This window comes from Juglans microcarpa x Juglans regia, chromosome 4S, assembly GCF_004785595.1.
Source record: "Juglans microcarpa x Juglans regia isolate MS1-56 chromosome 4S, Jm3101_v1.0, whole genome shotgun sequence".
Classification (NCBI taxonomy): domain Eukaryota; kingdom Viridiplantae; phylum Streptophyta; class Magnoliopsida; order Fagales; family Juglandaceae; genus Juglans; species Juglans microcarpa x Juglans regia.
Window position 1 is genome coordinate 26,127,407 of NC_054601.1, and position 24,064 is coordinate 26,151,470.

At 36.4% G+C, this 24,064-nt stretch overlaps 2 protein-coding genes across 4 annotated transcripts; both read right to left on the reverse strand.

The window, feature by feature from the left end:
• Positions 1–1,019: 1,019 nt before the first annotated feature.
• On the reverse strand, positions 1,020–9,029 carry LOC121262372 (serine--tRNA ligase-like). Of its 2 annotated transcripts, XM_041164828.1 has the most exons (10): positions 8,725–9,029; positions 8,553–8,623; positions 8,089–8,250; positions 7,899–8,004; positions 4,792–4,985; positions 4,184–4,287; positions 3,914–4,097; positions 3,100–3,279; positions 1,929–2,119; positions 1,020–1,314 (listed from the first exon to the last, which is right to left on the reverse strand). In XM_041164828.1, the coding sequence occupies exons 1-10, from the start codon at positions 8,855–8,857 to the stop codon at positions 1,191–1,193; spliced, it is 1,449 nt and encodes a 482-aa protein (XP_041020762.1). In that variant the 5' UTR covers positions 8,858–9,029; the 3' UTR covers positions 1,020–1,190. The 2 variants fall into 2 exon arrangements, with proteins under 2 accessions (XP_041020762.1, XP_041020763.1); XM_041164829.1 differs by lacking the exon at positions 1,020–1,314 and having other exon boundaries at positions 1,773–2,119; positions 8,725–9,027.
• A 6,192-nt stretch (positions 9,030–15,221) lies between these two features.
• LOC121262371 lies at positions 15,222–22,498 on the reverse strand. Of its 2 annotated transcripts, XM_041164825.1 has the most exons (11): positions 21,565–22,498; positions 21,202–21,270; positions 20,674–20,964; positions 20,289–20,591; positions 19,901–20,203; positions 18,571–19,245; positions 18,424–18,492; positions 17,593–17,760; positions 16,587–16,803; positions 16,062–16,403; positions 15,234–15,719 (listed from the first exon to the last, which is right to left on the reverse strand). In XM_041164825.1, the coding sequence occupies exons 1-11, from the start codon at positions 22,273–22,275 to the stop codon at positions 15,607–15,609; spliced, it is 3,261 nt and encodes a 1,086-aa protein (XP_041020759.1). In that variant the 5' UTR covers positions 22,276–22,498; the 3' UTR covers positions 15,234–15,606. The 2 variants fall into 2 exon arrangements, with proteins under 2 accessions (XP_041020761.1, XP_041020759.1); XM_041164827.1 differs by lacking the exon at positions 21,202–21,270 and having other exon boundaries at positions 15,222–15,719.
• Between the last annotated feature and the right edge of the window lie 1,566 nt (positions 22,499–24,064).

The following is a 24,064-nucleotide window of genomic DNA, read 5'->3' on the forward strand; positions in this document are numbered from 1 at the left end:
CTTCTCCCGACCCCTTGCACAACAGGTAAGTCTGTCTGCATACAAGTACTGATTCTATCAGAGCTGTATATAAAAGTTCTGTTTACATGGGAGATTGGTCGAGAGCTTCTGCGTGATACAACAATGAATATACAGGGAAGCAGGGATGTTTATTTTTCCATATAATACTTGGAAGTTTTATAACGTTTGTTCGAAGATCATGCATGAGTTATGTCATTAATGCAAAATAACGATGTAATTAATAATATTGCCTACAGCACTTGTAGTTTCGATCCATCACTTAATTTGTTTATATATATAAGTTGTGTTGGATTGGGTTTCAAATCATATCTACATGCAAAATATTCTCTCAAAACCCAAGTCAAGGTCTATGATCTGTAGGACTTTTTATGCGCAGTTAATTCAGAAATGGCTTTTTGAATAGAAGTGATATTAATGCGCATGAGTACTTTTGATGATCTATGAGAAACGTAAGACAAAAAGCGGTCTCAGTACGTAGATCCCAACAAGTGCCTGTTGTAAAAAGAACAGGGAGTTGTGGAGAGGGAGAAGCAATGGCCTTGTCCTTGGGGTTGTGTGTGGAAGCTGATTATTGGCGCAGTATGCCTAATGTTCAAAGTTGGTCAATGAGGGAGGATGTCCAACAGCATGTTCAACAGTACTAAAAACTTGAATATTGATGGATTTTTTTTTTTTAAAAAAAAAATTAAGTCATGCCATATCAGCATGCAGTATGAAACAACATGCTCCTCATGTCTTGTAAGTATAATTTTTCATATTGATTGCAGTATTAGAAATATAAAAAATAAGAGGTAAGAGGCTTTGAGATAAATGCATGCTCGAATAGATAGCAAAAGAAAATCTCTCCATGCCAACTAAAGATAATGTGATTGTGGACCACCAAGTACTGTTATTCAATTATATTGACGAGAGAGTGGCAATTAAATGGCTAGCAATGCTTCAAATGTCACCCCCCTAACCTACAATACAGCAACATAGGGTAAGATATATATCGGATTTTTGGATAAATATGATCCTTTGGAGGGCAAAGCCAAACACTAGAACGTTGTGGACTCTAGTTCAAAAAGTCTTGCTTTCGACAGTAATATCATCGATTGGTTACTAGCTAGCTAGCAACAAGTCAAAGCATAACGCTTTAGAAAAAGATGGCTTGAAGAACGACTTCCTCGTTACAAAAATTTGCTTAATATTTTATACCCAAGGTTCCACACCATTTTCCTCTTTTGAAACAGTTTCATGATTGAAGTGAATTGTGTGCCAGCTTGACCATATTCGTGAATGGGTTTGCGCATCCTGCAAAATTTGAGAAAAAAAAAATGGATATTTCAGAATTTTGGAGTGCTTATTCCATTAAAAATTGAAGAGTAATACATTACAATTAAAGTGGAAACATGCTAATTCCAAGTTCAATCAATTTAAGGCAATTAGATTTCTTCACACCATCCCAAAACACAACCTTCCCAAGGGTTTTCATCAAGAGTGATCGCACTCATCCTGTTTGCACAAACACCAAAAGAACCCAACCAATCCATATTTACACACCAATCATTAACTCTATGCTTAGATAGGCTAAGTAGCCAAGGCTGTGAAGGCTCATAAGCAATGGTGAAAAATGCATGATATTTTACAAGCCGGATTCAAATAATACAAACACTCATATAATAAATGTGAGAACTATTGTCCTTGCAAAATAAACTTTAAGACAATGCCAAAATATAAAATAAAATTTTAGGACATTGGTTAAAAAATGTTTTTCCAGTTTCTGAAAATGCATTAAAACGATATAATTTAGTGGCGTTTACATGCATTTGTTTTTGCCTTTTTTTTTTTTTTGAAGAAAGAGGGTGGCGTGGATAATATCTCAGTCAAAGCTTAGTAAAGCAATAAACTAGGCCTTCGGTTTCTTCCCTTTGGCTTCATCAGCCGTTTTGTTCTTGAAAGGTAGAAAGGTCTTTCCACCCATAAATTGTCGCAAGGCTTCTGGTATCTCAACACCATCCGCTCTCTGGTAGTTCTCAAGTATAGAGCATATTGTTCTCTCGGTTGCTGTGAGTGTTGAGTTCAATAAGTGAACATATTTCTTTGCTTGCTCATTGCTCTGCAACAGTTCAAAGAAAGAATGGGCAAAATAAATAAATAAATCTTTCTTATAAAGCCATATCATAGAAGTAGTTGATTGCATTCAATGCTGAAATCATCATCTTAAGAAGGAAAAAATGTCAAATCTAGATTCAATGGCCAAAACATTTCTTTTGCATACCATCTTTTTTTCAGTGTCTAAGAGTGGGATTCACTTGCCAAAGTAAGATTTATCAACAAGGCATTATTATAATCCATCTGGTAGCAGCAAGCATACCCTGATGTTTCTTATATTTGACATGGTCTAAGGCATACAGTTCCAATACAAAAGTATTCCCTCATTCTTTGATAATCCTCATTTTGGATCAACCAAAAAAGCCCAAAGCAATTTCAACTATGCTTCTTACCCTCAAATTGCATCCATATGGAAAATGATACCTATATGTCTATGGTGGTGCATTTGGAGGGAAAGAAATGCAAGAAGCTTTGAAGATCAAGAGAGATCGATGGAAGAGCTTAGAAATTTGTTTTTCAATACCTTGCTTCATTGGTCAATTGTAATTGATTTCCATGGCATGTCTTTTCATGAATTCCTTGTATCTCTAAACTAGTACGCACAGGCGTTGCTCTTGTATATGTCCCGTATACTTGGACTTTTTGCCTACTTTTGATCAATAAAATTTTGTTTACCGATCAAAAAAAAAAAAACTATGCTTCTTACCCATGATTAAAATTTCTGATGATAGTAGAAACTTAAAAGAGAAAGTTCAGCATTATATGAACAATGTCTTGAATTACTAGAGACTCCCAGTTTTTCCTTTTTAAAGTTTTTATACCTCAATAAAAATAAGACTTACAAGTAAATTGTATGTTTCTATTAACTCTATTTCATTGAATACACTCCATATTATTATTTAAAGTATCCTTGTTAATAATGAGGAATGCATAATGACCCTATGGCTTGGCTCCAAGATACTATTGAGAGTTAGCACAATGAACCTTTTTCTGCCCAAATCGAATCTCCAATCTTCTGGACTGATAGTCTGTACAGTTTGAGCAGGACACCAGCTCCCTGTACGTCTGAGAGGCAGGAAACCATCCTTCCAAATCATACTTCTTTGAAGCAGCATCATTCAGGGCACCAGAAACAATAGCAACAACTTGATAGGGGATGTTCAGCTGCAATATGAACAACCGAATCAGATTTTGAAAGAAAAAAGCAAGGCATTATTAAATTGAGAATCATCACACCAGCAAGAGGAATTCCTATGCAGGAACCAATGACAAAGCTTGAGATTTACTGCTGATTGAATCCAGATCCATATCTTACCTTCCTTTGGAATTTTCCCAAGATTGATCCATAATAAGAAGTCAATTTGGGTCAGGGGCATTCAGTCTCCTAATTCATGGAATTAGTTTTCTCTTCATTGTTTACTTTCTAAAGCAGCATTCTCCCAAGACCATCCCTTTTTGAATGATGGAATTTTCCCCGAAAAAGCATGTCCACAGATTAAACACTTGATGGCATCTCTTAACTGGGAAACCACAGAAGTTTTTTCTAAGATAGATAAATTCTTTTAATTATCACAAAGGCACTATCCGATTACACATGGGATATGCATAGATACACCTAACTAGAGAAAGTAAAGAGGTCAAGAAAATCTTAGAAGCTAAAGCTTGGGATCCATCAGTTCATCTGTGGATCCCAAAGGTCAAGTGGTAGGCACACAACTAACCTAATTATTAGTATGCAAATCAAGAATTTCAAATGAATGTAAAATTAAATACATTCTAATATTTATGAAAATGATACCATCTTGTAGAAATCCTCGGAGTTTTTGATCATTTCCTCATGCATTGTCCAGGATTCATTGTTATCTGGGCCAGTAAGGCAAAACTGCTCCACCTTCTCAAACTGATGAACTCTGAATATTCCCAGAGTATCTCGACCATGTGAACCAGCTTCTTTACGAAAGCAGGATGAATATCCAGCATATCTGGGAAAAAATTGAATAATCATGAGCAAGAGGCAACAACCATACTTTTCTAGACATTGGAACAAGCTTCAAGGAGCTATTACAACCTTAAGGGTAGTTCAGAAGGATGGATCCAATCATCCAAATGATACGCACAAAGTGGCTGTTCAGCTGTAGCAATCAGATATTTGTCATCTCCCTCACCCGTTACCTATCACATGCTAACTATATCAGTTAGGTCTTACACTGGAAGATATATTGTAGGAAAAGAATTTTAATGGATGATTCATCTTTTTCTGATGTAAGATTCTCTGGCACAGTCTCTCTCTCTTTTTTTTTTTCTTTTGTTCTCTTCTTTTCTCATAATAGCTTACATAAAAAAGGTGCCAAGAGGATGGGGAGCACACAAAAAAATATACAAGAGCCAACTTCCAATGTTAAAACAAAAACAAAGAAAAGAAAAATTCCAAAAATCCAAGAAATTAATAATGCCGAAGAGACAAAATTAGAGCACAGAAAATAAGATGCATAAGAAGTCACCTACTGAGAGACTATCTTTAAAGAAACCAACTTAGTATACTGTAAAATTTCCAAGCAGATACCCATCCAAATGAAACCAAAAACATTAAATCTTAGACATTAAATAAGCTTAGACATTAAATAATTCTTTTCAACCATAGTACTAAAGATATTTGCAGAAGTAAACAGACATTACCTTGTAAAGTTCTTCATCAAATTGTGCTAATTGAGCACACTTTGCCATGATATCTTTTCTCATAAAAAATGGAGTCTGCAATGCTGTATATCCTCTTTTCTCCAAAAAGTCAAGACCAAAGTTAATCAGAGCTTGATTAAGACGCACTCCGTCTCCTTTCAAGTAGAAACCTCTACCTCCAGCTACATCAGCACCTACATATGTCAAGCATACTGGGATTAACAATCTTTAGTTTTTTTTTTTTTTTTTTTTTTTTTTTTTTTTTTTTATTGTTTTTTTTTATAAGTAAACAAATTTTATTGATCAAACAATCGGCAAAGCCGTCTACATATGTCGAGCATACTGGGATTAACAATCAAACCAGTTCCATGACAGATTGAGATAGATTTAGTGCTATGAAGCCCAGCTATCACAGTGCAAAAGAGTAATAAATCCATACAGAAGAGTGAAGGAACAAGAGAATGTGAATGAGACTCGTATAACTTAAAATCACCACTTAACCTTTCTGGACTCGGTTAATATTATTATACAAATTCAAGAGGCTGACCGCATTAGATGAGTAAGTAGGGTAATTTGTTGAAAACTTTACTTTTTTTTTTTTTTTTTTTTTATTTATCAGTAAACAAGAATTTTATAGATGATATAAATAGGCATAACCCAAGTACACAGGACACATACAAGAATTTGTTGATAACTTTACTATTCTAATCCAAGACAAAAGGAAACAAGTTAGCCACAATACTGAGAATGAACCTCCTAAACTCAGATCAAAATGAAGAAGCATATATTAAAGTTTTGTCCAGTTATAGAATCATAAATATTAGTGACCACCTATTGCAGAATCTAAGCAGTTTTACTTTTTTCATAGAAGTACAGATATTCAAAACTGAAAGATGATCAAATTACAATGAATAAAATTAGACTTCATGTAATCAGACACTTCATGTAGATATAGATGCTTTTCTATACAGTATATATTTAGAAAAGGAAAACTCTATCTTCAGGCGAGTTAGTGCACCGATGCGCACCAATTTATCTACGTGTACCGTTTATTTAAACGGTGCGTTTTAATTTGGGCGGGAACGAATTTTAGACTAGTGGGAGAAGCCAAATTAAACACCCATTTTAATTGGGGGCACTTCCGTTGTTTCCTCTCTCTCCATTCTCCTTCATTTTCTTCTCCTCTCCCGTCGTTCCTTCTCCCTCTCCATCCTCTGCTATTTCTTCTCCTCTCTTGTCGATACCCGTGGTCTCCACTCCTAGTTTTTATCTAAAGGCAGAGCTTGCCGTGAGGCTTTTGTATGGACGATCCGGAAGGGAGGTAGTCCTCGATGTTGGGTCGATCCAAGTCCAGCTCGGATCTTGACGAAGTTAACTTCTCACTGCCACTCATCTCTGTATAATGTGTCGAGTTTCTCAATCTCGGTGGCCACGAATCCTTGGTGCTTTGGTCCTTTTCTTCTAGTTCTGTAATTTGTACGAGTCATGGTTTTAATTTCTGGTAATTACAAATAATTACGAGCAGAGTATGCATGCGGCATGAGTCGTGGGTTCAACCGTGAACCTCCGGCGTGGGTGAGCGACAGTGTCTATTCCGGGAGAGAGAGAGAGAGAGAGAGAGAGTACTGTGAGGGCAAAACCGATACTTAGAGAGAGTTAACGTGGAGAGCGAGAGGCTTATCGTGTAGTCTTGGCAGTGGTGGCTGCCGTGAGAGCTGGTGTGAAGCCGTGAGACGTGGGGGTTGATTTAGGTGGCTTACGGTCATGTGGATGTGGTGCAAAGTTGGTGGTATGTAGGGTTCCGCTTGCTCTGTTAAGGTTGCTAAAAACAGAGGCTTGTTGAGTTCTTGGTGCAGGTGGCTGTGTAAGATAGTGGCTCTCAGTGGTTGGCTTTTGGAGGTGCTAGCGGATGGTGGTGGTGAAGCATCCGGTGTAAAGCTAGCTTCCACCGGTGTGGCGATGGAAGAATCACGGACAGCGTACGTGGGAGTGGGCCATGCTCTGTTTTTGTTTCTTAAAAACAAAGGCTTCCGTGTTGTGGGTGTAGGAATGCCGTGGGTGTGGAAGACGTGCGGCGGTGAAGGTTTTCTTTTGGTGGTTTTCTGCTTGGCTTGGTCGGGATCCTCACTCTGTGCACTGGTGGTCTGGTGCAGCAGACTAGCTACGGTGCTCGTTGGTTTCCAGTCGTGTGTTTTTGGGCGGCACGTGGTTGTAGGTTTAGAGATGTCTCCGTGAAGCAACCATGTGTGGCTATGCAAGGAGGTGTTGGGAGGTGGCGAAACTCAGTGACTCACAGAAAATAGAGACGTTTGCGTCGGGTGAGAAGAGAAACCGATTCGTGGGATTAGAGGGAGAGGGCAACGTTGGAAGGTGCAGTGGTTCAATAGTGGCGATTTAACTGGGGTTGCTGTTTCCCATGGGCCGTGGGAGGTGGTTTGCGGTGGTTGGCTTACAGTTTCTGCAAGGGTGGTGGTGGTCGTAAAGTGTAGACTCCCTGTATCTCAATATACATATATAATTCGTATTCGTCTGTTATTTTCGTTCCTCTTTTGTTTAATAAAAAAATATGAAAAACCACGTCAGCGATTGGTACGCGATTGGTACCTGTGATTGCTTGTACCTAGAAGAATTGATATATTTATTCTGGTACTAAAAGTGTGCAAAGCCATAGTTAGGTTTTACCAAAATAACTGTAATACAAAGTGAAAACATGTATCCAGCTCAATCAATGCATTAATAAAAATAAAAAAGAACCTTTAGCATGCCCAGGAGATTCAATGCCACACCAGTGTCATGCATCAATTACATTCTATAACATTTTTTTTATAAGTAAATGTGAAGTTCTATACCATTATATCCACCACAATACGCTTTTTTCTCCTATAAGTGATTAAAGATTTTATTGGGAAAAGAAGTATACAGGTGAAAGTGGAGGAAAAAGGGGTGGTCCAAGGACACTGGAAGTATACAAGTGGAACACCTAGCTAAAAATGGTAACAGAGGCAAGAATACATGGCACCGCCATATGTATACTACAATAAACCATAATGCTTTCAATCCAGGAATAAATGTTGCTGCCTTAGAGCTGGACGACTGCAATTTAATACCTTTCTTCAAATCTGCAATCCCAAGGAGCTCAACAAGCTCGACATGATTCTTTAATTTTGGTTCCAACCGTTTCTCACCCCATGATCTGATCACCTCATTGTTTGCCTGCAAGCACATTTACAAAATCCAGAAGTTTCAGAATAAGGATTAGGTAAAATGAAAAGAAACGAAAAGTTCCAAGTCATATACCTCATCGTTGCTGACTGGAACTGAATCATGAACGAGATTTCCAATTGTTTCCAATTTTGAATTCAATTGTTTTAAAACTTCCCGAACTTCGGCATCTCTCTCTGCTGCCGACTTCTTATTTTCCTCTGTATTCTTAATCATATTGGTGGTGTCTTTACCCGCCTTTTTAGGAAACAAGCCCACAATTTGGTTACACATCAAACCAGCCAAATAATCACGTAATAAAAAAAAAGAAAAATGACAACATTTAAATCACTGAAACACTCAAAAATTCAATTCAAACATATTACGATCGCACAATTTAATCTGATTCAATACCTGAGTTCTGGAGTTCAAAACTCTTCTATAGAAAATGATGTTTTCAACAATTCCAAGTTGGCTCATTTGCAAGCAAACAATAGCAAGCAAATCGAGAGAAAAAAACTTGTAGAGAAATGGCAAAGGGAAATGCAGGAAAGACTCACAATTCGAAGTTGAGCGATTTGCTTGTTGATCTTGTTGAACTCCTTGCGAAGATTCTCGACCTCGAATTGAACTGAAAAATGATAACGAAATAAAAGCTAAATTAAACTAAAAAGAAACATTAATAAGTTAACAAAATCTAGATATGTGGGGGAGGGGGCGGGGGGACAATACGTTGACGCCATTCTTTATCGAGCTTGATGACCTCGTCGACGAGGTCGACGTTGGCGAAACGACGCCGTTGAGATTCACGGATGACGTCGGGATTGCCGCCTTTCTCTACCCTGAAGAGATTGATGTCCAGCATTCTCTCTCTCTCTCTCTCTCTCTCTCTCTCTAAGTGAATGTGTCTCTGCAACTGCGGGGATGGAAAGAGTAGAACAAAGGAGCAGCACAGTAGGTGTTCTGTTCGCTAGACGAGAACAAAACCTAGCAGTGAGAAAAGAGGTTCTGTTTGGGATGCGGGTTGACGCTAAACCTTACCCGGGGCATCAATACCTGGGTTTATCTACGGATCTTGTTTACAGTTATTATCGTTGGTCTCTCAAATTTCAGTTAATTGGTCGGTAAGACTTTGATGGGCATGCGTCAAGAAGGAACTTACGGTGTCCTGATTGAGATGAGATCAGAGTTCATTGTTGAGAAAAATATTGTTAGAATATTATTTTTTAATATTATTATTATTTTAAGATTTAAAAAAGTTAAATTATTTATTATATTTTATGTGAAAATTTAAAAAAATTATAATGATGTGATGAGATGAGATAAAATACTTTTACTATCTAAACAGAACCTAATAGATCAAACAAATTTACTATTTGTACTAAAAAAATTCAACGATGTAACATGAAAATATTTTCTTTTAGCTTGATTTGGTTTGGTAGATTATCGTGTCTCATATAATTATAACTTTTTTAAACTCACATATAAAATATAATAAATAATTCAAGTTTTACAAATTTTAAAATAAAAATTATATTAAAAAATTATATTCTAATAATATTTTATTCAACTTTCAACTTTTATCTCATCTCATTTCATCTGTATAACCAACGAAGCAACTCTAACCATAATTTTTAGTTCTAAATACATCTTGAAATATAATATTTTCTTTACTTCTTTGCCAATTGTCACTAAATATGCCAAAAAATAGTTATTATTTGAAAAGTTTCATTATATTAAAATAAGCAAAGGCATAGAGAGTTAAAAATAACTTCGTAATATTAAAATTCATTTTTAATGAGGTGGCGTGACGGATTGTAAAATAGTTGTAAAAGAGTTGTAACATACTCATTCCTCATGTTGCACAAGTGTACCATTCAACATTCTCATTATTCCTTCTCAATGCTTGTGAACTCTGATGGAACTGGGAAAACAGGTGGAGGAAGAAATCAATGATTGTCCTCAATGTTTCACAGTTCTATTTTATCTATGTTTCTCAAACTTCATCAAAAGGATCAGAGGAGTTACTTGAGGATGCATTGACTCTACCTATAGATTGTCCCACGTAATGTCAGAATATAATCTTGTTGACAGTTTAGCAAAAGTTTGTTAGAATATTCCCTTTGTAGCAGCTTTTAGAATTAGTTTGTTATTCTTTTTTTTATTATTTGATTCATTGTACGTATATAGCTGTCGTTGTAAACTTTCAGAGGCGTCAATTCAATGAGAATTCATTCTCTCCATCTTTGGTCTTTCTTGATATTTTCTTCTTTTATCTGCAACTCCTCAAAATTCATCATGGTATCAAGAGCCCTGGTTGTCTGAAAAATCATTTTGCTATTGTTTCATTCTTCACTTCTTTTAATATTTCATATCTACATTTCTCTGTCTCAATGGCTGAAAAAGTTCAACCCAAAAAACCCAAATATGATTCTCCTTCAGAAGATCCTAATAGTCATTTCTTCATACACCATAGTGACAATGCTCACACTGTGATAGTTACTCCATCTTTAATAGGTTTGAATTATCTGGTCTTTCACATTGGCCATTTCCATTAAAAATAAACTAGGGTTTCTAGATGGCTCTGTTCCCACACTAAATATTTCTGACCCTCTCTATATTCCCTGGTTGCGATGCAACAATCTTCTTCTCACCTGGATATTCAACTCCATTTCAAAGGAGATTGGTTCAAATGTTATGTTCATGAGTTCAGCCAAGGATGTCTGGGAGAAACTCAAAGATCGTTTTTCACAACTTGACAACGTAAGGATCTATCATCTTTAGCAGCAGTTGAGTTCTATTGTGCAAGGAAGCTTCTCTGTAAGTGAATACTTTACCTAACTCAGTGCTGTATGGGAAGAGTTGAATAGCTACAGACCTTTGCCTCATTGTTTATATGGAAAATGTACCTGTAATGCTTTGAATAACATTGGCAAAACACGGCAATTAGATAATGTTTTCAAATTCTTGATGGGGTTAAATGATACATATGATAATGTAAGGGGGCAGATCATACTCATGAGCCCCATGTCTTCCCTTGACAAGACCTTCTCCTTGGTTTTGCAAGAGGAAAGGCAAAGACAAATACGTACTATAACACTATCTTCACCTGAGCCATTAGCTCTTGCTGTTTTTCACAATACCAAAAGGAAAGAAAAACCCGATGTAACATGTTGTCATTGTGGTAAGGTTGGACACACTAAGGAGAAGTGTTTTAGATTGGTTGGTTTTCCACCAAATTTCAAATTTACTAAATCTAAAACTGGGTATTCTAGTGGTTTTTCTGGTGCTAGTCACTCTGCAAATCAGGTTCAATCTTTGAACCAGGAGGAAAATTTGGGAAATTTATCATAGTTGCCTCTTAATCAAGCTCAGATTCAGCAACTGGTTGCTTTGATTAATGCTCAGACATCTCAGTTGAACATACATGAGCCAAAGATCCATCAACCTTCTAGTCAAGCCTCATTAATTTTGCCTAACCCCACCCAATCAACTGATGTTGTGACCAAATTTTCACCAAGTTCTAATATGGCAGGTAAAAGTGTCTGCCTCTCTAGTGCTTTTATTGTTCCTGATTCATTAATGTATCACAATCTCATCTCCACACAAGATGCACAAAAGGCACCTTGGATTCTAGACACTAGTGCTACAGACCATATGGTCTGTTCCACCTCTCTCTTTTCTTCTATAATATGTTCTACTCAAGCTTTTGTGCAGCTTCCTAATAAGACACAAGTTCAAGTCACTCATATTGGAACTGTCAAACTCTCAGAATCATTAACTCTTACCAATGTTCTATGTGTGCCATCATTCAGCTTTAATCTGATTTCTGTGAATAAACTCACAGTTAATCCTCTTATCTGCTTTTTGTTCTTGAATAAATTCTGTGTTATACAGAACCTTTATTCATGGACGATGATTGGTCTAGCTAAGGTCCACAATGGACTCTACTACCTCCTTCTCAACTCACTTCATGGTACTACAGTCAAAGAGTCCCTTCCATTCAATCATCCTTTCAAGCCTTCAATCAACAGTAAAGCTTTCAATGCAAATGGACAGCAAGAGTTTGACATATGACATTTTAGATTAGGACATTTATCCAATCAAAGAATGAATTTAATTCACTCTCAAGTTCCTAATGTAAAGTGTAGAGAGCAAACTCAATGTACTTTTTGCCATTTGGCTAAGCAAAAGAGAAAATCATTTCAATTGAGTACATCTCTTTTTCATTCTCCCTTCCAATTAATTCACTGTGATATTTGGGGGCCTTATTCCCAAGTATCCAATCAAGGACACCATTATTTTTTAACAATTGTTAATGATTACGGTCGAGTGACTTGGGTTTTTCTTATGAAATTTAAAACTGAAGTCAGATATCTCTTACAATCATTTGTTCACATGGTAGAGGTTCAATTTGGTGCTAAAATTAAACAAATTTGATCAGATAATGGCCTTGAATTCAATATGATAGATTTCTATAATCTTCATGGAATCTTGCATCAAAAGTCTTGTGTTTATACTCCACAACAGAATGGAGTTGTTGAAAGGAAACATCAACACATTCTTTCTGTTGCAAGAGCCATTCTTTTTCAGTCCTCCCTTCAAGTTTTGGGGTGATGCAGTCCTCACTGCAGCATATTTAATTAACATGATTCCTTCACCTGTTTTAAATAATAAGTCACCATATGAGAAACTTTTCTCTTCCACACCATCTTATGATCATTTAAAAGTATTTGGCTGCCTATGTTTCATCTTTACTCACAAACACAATCGATCCAAATTGGACCCTCGTGCTCGAAAAAACATTTTCATAGGGTATCCAGCTGGTGTCAAGGGATACAAGGTTTATGATATTGAGAGTCAGTCATGTTCTGTTTCTAGGGATGTGATCTTCTATGAGTCTACATTTCCTTTTCAAAAATCTGATCTCAACACATCCACCTCTAATGATCAAATCATACCTCAAATTTTACCTATCACATAACAATCTTCTTTCTTCACAAATAATCTTACCACTCCTTCAACATCTCAATCTGATTCCTCCTCTCATATTCCCATTTCAAATTCACCTGTTAGTTCCTCTCTCCCTCACATTAATCCTCCTCAATCAGATTCTTTTTCTGATAATCAGCATTATGAAACAACTCCACCTGATCCTCTCTCAACTCCTTCACAAAATACAAATCAGTCCATCATTCCTCTTAGGAGATCTGATCGTGTTAGAAAACCTCATTCATATCTACATGATTATCACTGTCAAGTAGTTACTACCAGCCCCACTCAAGTATCATCTTTATCTTCCACTAATCATCCACTTCACAAACACTTGTCCTACTCACATCTTTCTCCATCACAGAAAACTTTTGCCCTCTCACTTTCCCTCTTGCATGAACCAAAAACCTACAAAGAAGCTATGATGTCTCAGCATTGGCAAACAACAATGTAGTCTGAATTAAAAGCTTTAGAGGAAAATGGAATGTGGACAGTCACTAATTTACCTCCTAGAAAGACCTCAGTTGGGTGCATATATGCTTTTAAGATCAAGCTTAATTCAAATGGGTCTATAGAAAGATATAAGGCCAGGTTGGTGGCCAAGGGCTACACTCAAATTGAGGGATTCGATTATCAAGAAACATTTAGTCCCGTAGTTAAGCTTACCATTGTTAGAATTTTTCTAGCCTTAGCTGCCATTCATAATTGGAATTTAAGCCAAATGGATGTGCATAATGCATTCCTCAATGAAGATCTTGATGAGGAAATATATATGGACCTACTTCCAGGTTATCAAATCAAGGGGGAGAATCATGATGGAAATGAGAGGTTGTTTGTAGGCTGCACAAGTCATTATATGGCCTCAAGCAGGACTCTCGACAATGGAATTCAAAATTCTCTTCTTTCTTACTTTCTATTGGATTCCAACAATCTAAATCAGATTATTCTTTATTTACAAGGTCAGATGAGAATGATTTTGTTGCTCTATTAGTGTATGTAGATGACATACTTATTGGTAGTTCAAATCTGTCAACTATCAATGCTGTCAAGGCACATTTGAACTCACAATTCAGGATCAAAGATCTGGGGCAGGTGAAATATTTTTTGGGTTTGGAAATTGCGAGATCAAGATCTGGAATACATATATGTCAAAGGAAATATACTCTTGAAATCCTTGAGGATTCTGGTTTCTTGGGATGCAAACCTGTCCACACTCCCATTGAAACTAATCACAAGCTTAGTCACACTTCTACAAATTTGTTAATGGATGCTACTGCCTACAGAAGGTTGATTGGGCGATTGATCTATTTAACAATCTCAAGACCAAACATTACTTATGTTGTCCATATACTTAGCCAATTTATGGACAAACCAGCAGAGGTACATTTGCAAGCTGCTCACAGGGTTTTGAGATACTTGAAGGGTTCTATAGGACAAGGCATTTTCTTCTCTACTTTGTCAACTTTGCATTTGAAGGCCTTTAGTGACTCGGATTGGACAGCTTGCCCAAAGACAAGAAGATCAGTTACTAGTTATTGCATATTCATTGAGGACTCTATGATTAGTTGGAAGTCTAAAAAGCAAGCAACAATTTCTAGATCCTCTGCTGAAGCAGAGTATAGGGCATTAGCCCACACAAGTTGTGAAATTATTTGGATCATTTCTTTATTAAAAGATTTCCAGATTGATTATTCTAAAGCTGCAACATTGTACTGTGATAGCCAATCTGCTTTACACCTCACAAAGAACCCAGTTTTTCATGAAACGATTAAACACATAGAGCTAGATTGTCATTTTATTCGGGAAAGGGTTACAGCAGGAACCATCATGCCAGTTCATCTGCCTTCCAAGTTTCAGTTGGCTGACATATTCACCAAGGCTTTACCTGCTGCTACCTTGCATTTCTTGCTGTCCAAGATGGGCATCCTCAACATCTATGCCCATATTGAGGGGGAGTCTCAAACTTCATCAAAAGGATCAGAGGAGTTACTTGAGGATGCACTGACTCTACCTACAGGCACACCACAGAGAGGACTTCCCACGTAATGTCAGAATATTCTCTTGTTGACAGCTTAGCAAAAGTTTGTTAGAATATTCCCTTTGTTATTTGATTCATTGTATATATATAGCTGTCGTTGTAAACTTTCAGAGGCATCAATTCAATGAGAATTCCTTCTCTCCATCTTTGCTCTTTCTTGATATTTTCTTCTTTTATTTGCAACTCCTCAAAATTCAACAATGTTTATGGGTGTTTTTTTTTTTTTTTTTCTCTCTCCCCATTTTCTGAACATTGGACAGACTAAACAAGAAAATAATACAATAATTACACTTAAAATTGCTACCCAAAAAGAATGGTAATCAATAAAGAAAAAGAAAGAGAATGAACTGTATACTTCTCCTGATCAAAAAGCCCACCTGGATCTTGAATACAAAATCTGTTTTCCTTCACCTGCATCTTGAAAATTAAACTCTGTTTTTTGAGTTCTCTCGTGCTATCATTATGGTTAAGCAGCTGCAGTTAGTGCTTCAAAAGCCCCATTTCAGAGGAAACGATTCAGATTTGATCCCAGCAAAAGAGCTACCAAAAAGCATCCAAACTTGTTTAGGTACAGTTCCTTCTCATCAGCTACCATGTATTTGAGGCAGCTTAGGAGGATCTGGACATATTAGATTTGCCCACAAGTTTGCAAGCGTGACAAAGTAGTGCTCCCCATTCCAAACCACCAGTTTCAAGCCTGATTCAGGCAGTTTTAGAGAAGGTTAAAAAATGCCAGGCTCCCCCACAGCCCACACCCACCACAATGAAAGAAGATATAAAATAAAAAATAAAAAAATAAAAATAAAAAAAAAAATAAAAAAAAAACTTCAAACTACTTGAATTCAATGAAGTAGGAAATTTGCATCGCAGCATGTATAAAGAATAAATGAAAGAATTTGTACTTTTAAGTTTTCTCATCAAATTTATCATGCATTTTAGAATGATATATAAAACAGCATACGGTAAAAATTCCAAAACCCCAAGTAGAGGAAAACGATTAGCTTAATTAAAACTCGGGAGCTATACACTCAATACGTACCTGGCACAGCGCTTGCAGTTAAGGCTGATAACCGACATATAGGTTGATCGGAGAAAATATGATTTTGAAGTGTAACTGCATCAATATCATGAATATACTTTATAGATTCCTGTAGCGCCCTTACAGTTTCATCATACTCAACACCAATATCATCACCAATACTCTTGAGAGCATCTTCAAGTCCTGAACCTGACCATATGCTATAACACTCGCTTAGAAGACTGTACAAGCCAGTAGCATCTCCAGAATTTAGAAATATCCATGGCTTATAAAGCTTGGTTGACGCTCTGATAACTTCAATCACTCTGTAAATTTCTCCAACGGCAAGGATATACCGCTTCCCTGTATTTTCACCCAATGGAAAAAAAATATCACATTAAGGATAAAAAATTTTGATGATGCAGAGTCTCACCAAAGAGTAAAACCCAAATACACAACACCACCCGTACATTTAAGGACAAAATATGACTTTTTTTACGAGGAAAAGACAAGCTAAATAAATCTGCCACAACAGCCAACCCGTACCTTCAGGTTCGGATAGTATTTGACTTTGTACGTTCTTTTGCAATGACTGCTTCCAAATTGAGACTCCATGTTTCAGCTCTTGAGCACAAACAGAAAGTATACTAGACCATGTAGAAACATAATATTCTTGCTCCTCCACTGATCCCAATTTCAGAATTGCTAGTGTTGATGCCACATCTTTTAGGAGCTCAATAGCTGATCTCGCATCCTTTTCTGCCTATTATAACAAAATACACGGAGGTTACAAGCCATAGTCACCAATATGCAACCAATTCAAAATTTAATAAAAAAGAAAGTATTTTCTGAGTTTTTCACATAGTATTCCTTGAATTGTTGTGTTGAAAAAAAGCCAGGAGAGAGAGAGAGAGAGGGATTCAAATATTTAATGTTGGTTGTAAGCTTTATTAGTAAGAACCAAGCTTATACCTCACTTGGAACTGTATTTATTCTGAGATGCATAGTTACTTATAAATCTAAACTTTAAGTTCATCAAATGTTTTTATTAAGGTCATACTGGAAATTGAACTCCAACAAAACATTTTTTTTTTTTTTGGTAAGTGAACTCCAACAAAACATAAGAAATGCCAACTTAAACAATTAACTACAGAAGAAAACCTAACACTGGTTACTTTCTCCCCAAATCAAAGAAACAATCAGATGGGAGGCGACAATCACAGCAAACACGATCAAAACAGTTCCTAGAGCTGGCAAGTGAACAGTTCTGAACAATGTATCTAGCACCAGCAGATATACTACTGCATAAGCACATCTTAACATAGGCTGAAAAATAAGCCACGCAGCTTATATCATACTATCAGTAGAAGCACAGGCTTATTTGTGTTAACAAATTTTATATATCAAGATGCATGTTTTTGATTGGCATATATCAAGATGCAGGTTGTGATGAAAATATAACCAACACACAACTTTCAAATATGGAAGCTTTAAGCTGTTATATTGGATATTTTCCAGTTGTTCATTGCAGATCCTTGCAAAAGATGCGTACCAATGGCAATCTTCTTGATATCTGAAATTCTGACTCAAGCACTTGGAACTTGGTTTCCAGCAATACTTCAAGAAATTCATTCAAGTGAATCTCTCCTGCTGATAGATTCTCTGAACGGACTTCTTTAGTAGATATCAGATTATCTTTGTGCAGTTCATTATACAATTTCTACAACAGAAAATAAATAGTAACAAAATTAAGATCCTTTTTGTCTCATCAAAGAATTTATCATCAAAATTCTAAACACGATTTAAGATGAGCATCAGAAATTTTTTTCAAATAACGTGAAAAATATTCATCATTCTTACATTCTTGATGACGAGAGAGAACCAGAGCTATGAAAAAGAAGGTTAAAAGAGGTGAAAAAAAAACCACTCCTAAACTGTTTGCGTGAATCAAATTGAGAGAGGACCCAACCTCTAAAGCCTTGATCGTATTAAATGAATTTCTTATTCATTCAAAATAAACAGCCATGTTAACCTTTTTTTTAATGACGAGGAATTCCAAAGACCATGCAGATGCAACATGTGTGTGCATCTCCATCACACAAGTCAGGAAAATAATTGGCTTTTTCACCAATGAGATGTAGCCCTAGAAATTGTTTGCACCTAAGAGTTCAAACCTTAAAGCAGGTGGGAGCATGCCACCAAGACCATGACCCTTGCCACTTGAGCCAACCCTAGGGTTGCCATGTTTGTTAACCTAACGTGCTTCTGTGCAAGTTTCTTAAGCTTTTTTGTAGCACATACTTGAAGCATAAAGCTAAATAGGAATTGCGAGAAGAATGATAAGGCATGTTATGAAAGCATAAGACCAAGTCTAGTCACCAACCTGAACATCCTCATCAAGAGATTTCGCTTTGGCCTCTTCACCAGAAAGAACAGCAGTACTTTGAGCTTTCTAACAAATTATTTTCACAAGTTAATATGGTAAACAACTTTAACATTTAAAAAAAAAAATCTTATTAATTTTACCAACCTTCAGATTGTCAAGATGATACAGTGCAATTGAGCACAGTTCATCCTTTAATTTGCTATAAAAATCAATGCAATCATTCAGCTCTAATGCAGTAGAAAGTGTTTTCTGTGAATCTCCGAGATCAATATCAGAAGTTCGATCTTCAGCTCTAGTTTCTGAACCAGCAGCTTTAAAATCCCAGGAACCATCATCAAAATCATCATCACTGTTCACTAAACCTTCCTTTAATTTGCTATAAAGATCCACACAATCATTAAGCTCTAATGCAGTAGAAAGTGTTGTCCGTGAATCTCTGAGATCAATATCAGAAGTTCTATCTTCAGCTCTGGTTTCTGAACCAGCAGCTTTAAAATCCCAGGAACCATTATCAAAATCATCATCACCATTCACTAAATCCGATTCAAACACCATTGTGTTGGAATGCATCCTGTAGTCACTTGCTGGTGATGTATGTTTAAAAGAAGCACTCTGCTCAGCTTGACTGTATAAACTTGATATGATATCATTGATAGACATATTAGAACTGGGACTTTTAATGGCGTCTCTTGGGTTGGAAATGGGTGTAACAGAAGAAATGTCTTGGAGGATTGAGGACTCATCCAAATCCAGATTTCCATCACTGAAAATAGACATAGGCAAGGGTTCCCTGTGATTCTTAAACCCTATCTCATTCCTCTGGGAAGAATAGAATGGAGGATGGTCACATAATTAGAAGAAAAGAAGTTTGCCAACCAAAATTTCAAAAGACAGACCTAAATAATTTTGCAACCAAGAATCAGATATAAGTAAAGAGAAAACAGGCCAACATCAAGGCACACATATACACTTATCAAGAAAAGGAAGCACAAATATGCTTAAAAAACAGCATCATCTGACATACATGCTAAGGATTGCCTTTGTATACCAGCACCATTGAAGTCAAAATCAACGAAGTATCATTTTAAACACCCCCCCCCCCCCCCCCCCCCCCCCCCCCCCCCCCAAAAAAAAAAAAAAAAGAGAGAAAAAAAAGTGTGGAAGATGAAAACTGAGAACAAGGATTCATAGTTGCTAAATTGACACTCTGAATTGCAGGAAACCTGATATGTGGATTTTAATCAATGAAATAAGTCTGTTAACCTGACTGCTACGTGGATTTCACCACTAAAAGCAGGTGCACGCCAGTAGGAGAATAATCAGCAACGTTGTACTCTTTTACATCCTAAACTAAAATTTAGTATTATCCACATTCTGTACATATCTTTCATTTTTTTTTTTTTTTAAGAGAACATTCTCTACATATCTTATCATATAAAATAAATTAAAGAATCAAATCACAAGGATATAACACCTCATGCTTTGATCCAGTTTCTGAAAATGCATCCTTGAACTCCCCAAAGTTATCGTCAGATTCATCATTCTCATCAATTAGAGAGGAATTAAATCCATTCTGTTTACTTTTAGAGTAAGACCCAGAGATCATATCTTCTTGAGTTGAAGCTGGATTGAAATTGAATTCAACCTCCCATTCTGCAGATTGGTGAGATATCCCATCTGATGCTACCAAAGGATGTTTAGAATTGCTTGCCCAATTGACATTAGAGGTAAGTGCTTCTACACCAACAGGAGAAATATCAGCAGCCTTTGGCTCTTCCTACAAACAAAAGGAAGTTTGAGCACATTTTTCCAAAGTTTCAACATTGTATATGGCATAATAAATTTCAATCGAACTGACTCACCGATTTATGTTTCAATCCAGATTCTGTACATGAATCCTTAGATTCCCAGAAGTTATTTATGCCACCGACATTCTCATCACCCAGAGAGGATACAAAAGCATTCTGGTTGCTTGTAAAGTATGACCCTGAGATGCTACCATTCTTACAACTCTGGTTGAAATTAAATCCAGAGGCCAATTTTCTAGAACTTGGAGAGATCCCATCTGATACAGCAAATAAATCATCACGACTGACGACACCGTTACCATCAAAGGTTTGCGCTTCTCCACCATCAAGAGATGTGTTGGTAACCTTTGGCTCCTCCTGGAGCCAAACTAAAAGTCTGACAAAGCACATTCTTTGATATCAACATTATGACATAAGTAAACAAAATAAAATGACTCACCAACTTATACTTTGATCCAGTTTCCAAGAATGCATCCTCGAGTTCCCAAAAATTCTGTTGAAGTTCAACTTTTGCATTAACATTGTCCTTGCTTTTGGAGAAGAAACCCGAGATAAAACCATCTTGTTTAGACATATGGCTCGAGTTGAAATCAGACCCAAGATCCGATTCACCACTACTGGGAGAAGTCCCCTTTGACTCCACAAGCAAATCACCAGGACCGCGGACGCCATTTCCAAACGCAAATGTAAGTCTGGCGCCATCAGTATTTTCCAGTACTTTCCCTTCAAACTATACACAAGAAAAACTTTGATTTAGACTGAATGGCACCCCATGCAAGCACAAGTATTTGTATATGTTTAAGGGCATAATTATTACATATATAACATCCTATTTCAAGTCCACAACACAGTTTACTGCCAAACCAAGTATCTTAAAGAAAGCTACTTGCTTCTGAATTCCCAAGGAATGTTCAATAGTTTACAAACATTATCAACGTACAAATACAGAAACATGAACAATACCCGCCTGGATTCCTTGGTCAATCCACGCTATTGGTTCCACTTTCAGTCCTGATGATTCAAAAACCCCCACTTCCTGATATAAATAGAAAAATAAAATAAAATTCAAGAGCAGATAGTTTCCCTGATGATCCTTTCAGATTTTTCAAGATTGCAAACTCTTTAGGAGCTAACGAAACAAAAACATCCACTTCATCGTGACTGATAAAATTTTAAAATCAAACAAAAAAGACGAAATTTTAATCCACAAATTTTCACTCTATGCAAAATTTTAATTATCTAGAGACACAACTTGAAATTTATTGTTTCAATTAATTATTTCCTTATCTTTTTGTTTTTAGCCACCAAACAAAGGAACTTTTTTAAGTACCTTTACTATAGAATCTCCATTTCCGATACGAGATTCCGCCTTCGCAGCTTTGAATTCCCACTCGCCATACTCATCATCGTCATCAAAGCGATCATTCCCTTCCACTAAATCCGAACCCAACCCATTCGGATTCAAATACAACCAGTTTAGATTAAAATTTGACCCATTTGTACTCAGCTCTGATACATTTGAATTCAAACTTGGCCCGTTATGGGTCTTGATTTGCTGATTCTGATTAAATAGATTTGCAATCAAATTATTACGATTCAAATCCGATCCTTTTCTCCCGGAATCAGTCCTTTTGTGGTTAGATAAAACGTTCGCGACATAGGGAACTGTAGCTTCGGCCGCAGATCCCCCTTTCTCCTCCTCTTCCTCTTCAAATTCCCCGAATATCGACAAAGGCAGAGCTCCCGTAGGCTTCACCCAGCGGGCCTCCCCTGGATTGACCCAACCCGGTTCACGGAGTTCTTTTTCATTGGAATTGTTGGTCCGAGGGGAAAGAGTGTGGGCAGGACAGCCCGGGAGCTTGGATTTGGCCCATTTGGGGGTGGTGCTGAACTCACCCCACGCAACGGGGGAGGATGATGAAGAAGAGGATGATTTTCGGAGGCTGATTTGGGTTGAAAAGGAATGGACGGTGAGATTAGGGAACGATGCGGAATGGAAGTCCCCGAAGCTCTCGTCTTCGTCGTCCTCCGCCAATGCCATAGCTCTGGTCTTCGCTCTCTCTCTCTCTCTCTCTCTCTCTATCTCTCTCCCCCTGAGGGTCTCTTTTGAGTTCTTTGGTGCGAAACGGTGCGCACGTGGTGCATGTTAGAGAACGCATTGCAGTCTGACGTGGACGCAACCCAACTCAGCTTTAGCAGCTTTATGGAATTTCTTTGGGCCCAGATGTACAAGTAACACGCGAATCTAAAACGATAGTGCTATTTCAGAACACTTTGATCCAAAAGTTTCTCCATCCACTCTACTACAGACAAGAAAACACTTATCAGAGGGTCGTTTGTTTTTATAATTCTTTTTAATTTATCTAATTTAATTATTATAATTTTTTTAAATTTTTACGTAAAATAAACACTTGTAACAAATAATAAGTTTTATTATTAAAATATTATTTACTATTTGGTAACTATATATTTAAAATACTTTCAAACACGTTACGTTTGTTTGGAAACAAATTAAAAAAATATTTTCTAAGATAAAAATGACGATTATTTAAATTTTTAAATATTATAATTATATCTTTAAAAGTTTGAAAGTTGTAATTATTTTAAATTTATATAGATATTTTTATCTATTAATAGTCTTATTAAAATTCGAATTACGTTTCACATTATCCGAAAAATCATATTTGAAGGAAAAAATCAAAATTGATATTTTTCCTCAAACATAATTTTTTGCTTATTTGAGATTAAAAGTATTTCAATATGTAACATTCAAATAACTTAATTCTTCAATTAAATAACTTTTAAGGATATTTAAGTATTTTTTGGATTCATGCCGCAACCCAAAAAGACCATATAGCTTAGCAAGCACATGTGCTACATTGTTTAAAGTTTAAACTCTTAGGAACCTGTTTAACAGACCAAGACTCCATCTGAATGAGCAGTTGCTTGATATCTTTAATAATCATGCCTGTCGAGCTCCATTGTTCTTCACTATTATTGATTGCATCAACAATTGTCAAAGCATCTCCTTCTATAATTATTTATATTACAATATAAATAATAAAAATCTATATTCTTTCATCAGTTTAAATTTTTGAAATAAATGATAATTTCACATTGTATCAGAACAGAAGTCTTGAGTTTGAATCCTGACTCTACACTCTTGTCCATTTAATTAAATATTTCACGTATTAAACCTATTTATTGAGAAAGAGACTGGCTTACACATGAAGAAGAGTGTTAAGAATATAATACAAATAATAAAAATTTACCTCTTTTCATCAACTTAAACTTTTGAAACAAATAGTGATTTAACAAATACAAAGTATCGAAGCCTTTAAAATTGCAACAGCTTCTCCAAGGCATGCATCTGGAAAAATTTCTTTGTATGATGTTATGAAGCCAAGAAGAAAGTTGAAGGAACAAGGAAGGCTAGGGTTACAAGCAGCGAAGACAGGTTTGGAATCACTTCTGAAGTCTCGAAGAAGCAGGGCAGGTTTGGGGCACAAGACAAAATACAAAATTCTCATCTCATCTCATCATTACATATTTTTTAAATCCACATACAAAATATAATAAACAATTTAACTTTTTTAAATCCTAATACACCTTTTTTAAATCCCAAAATAATAATAATATTAAAACATAATATTTTAAACTTCAAAATAAAACACAAAATTCTCATCTCACCCTCCAAACTTGCCCTTAAGTGTTGGAAGTCACTTGAAGTACCAGCAGTTCCAAAACGCACAACAGCATGAAGTGAAGATGCACCGTTTCAGGATGTTACACGCACCGTTTCAGCATTTCCTAAAGTGCAGCATTTTATT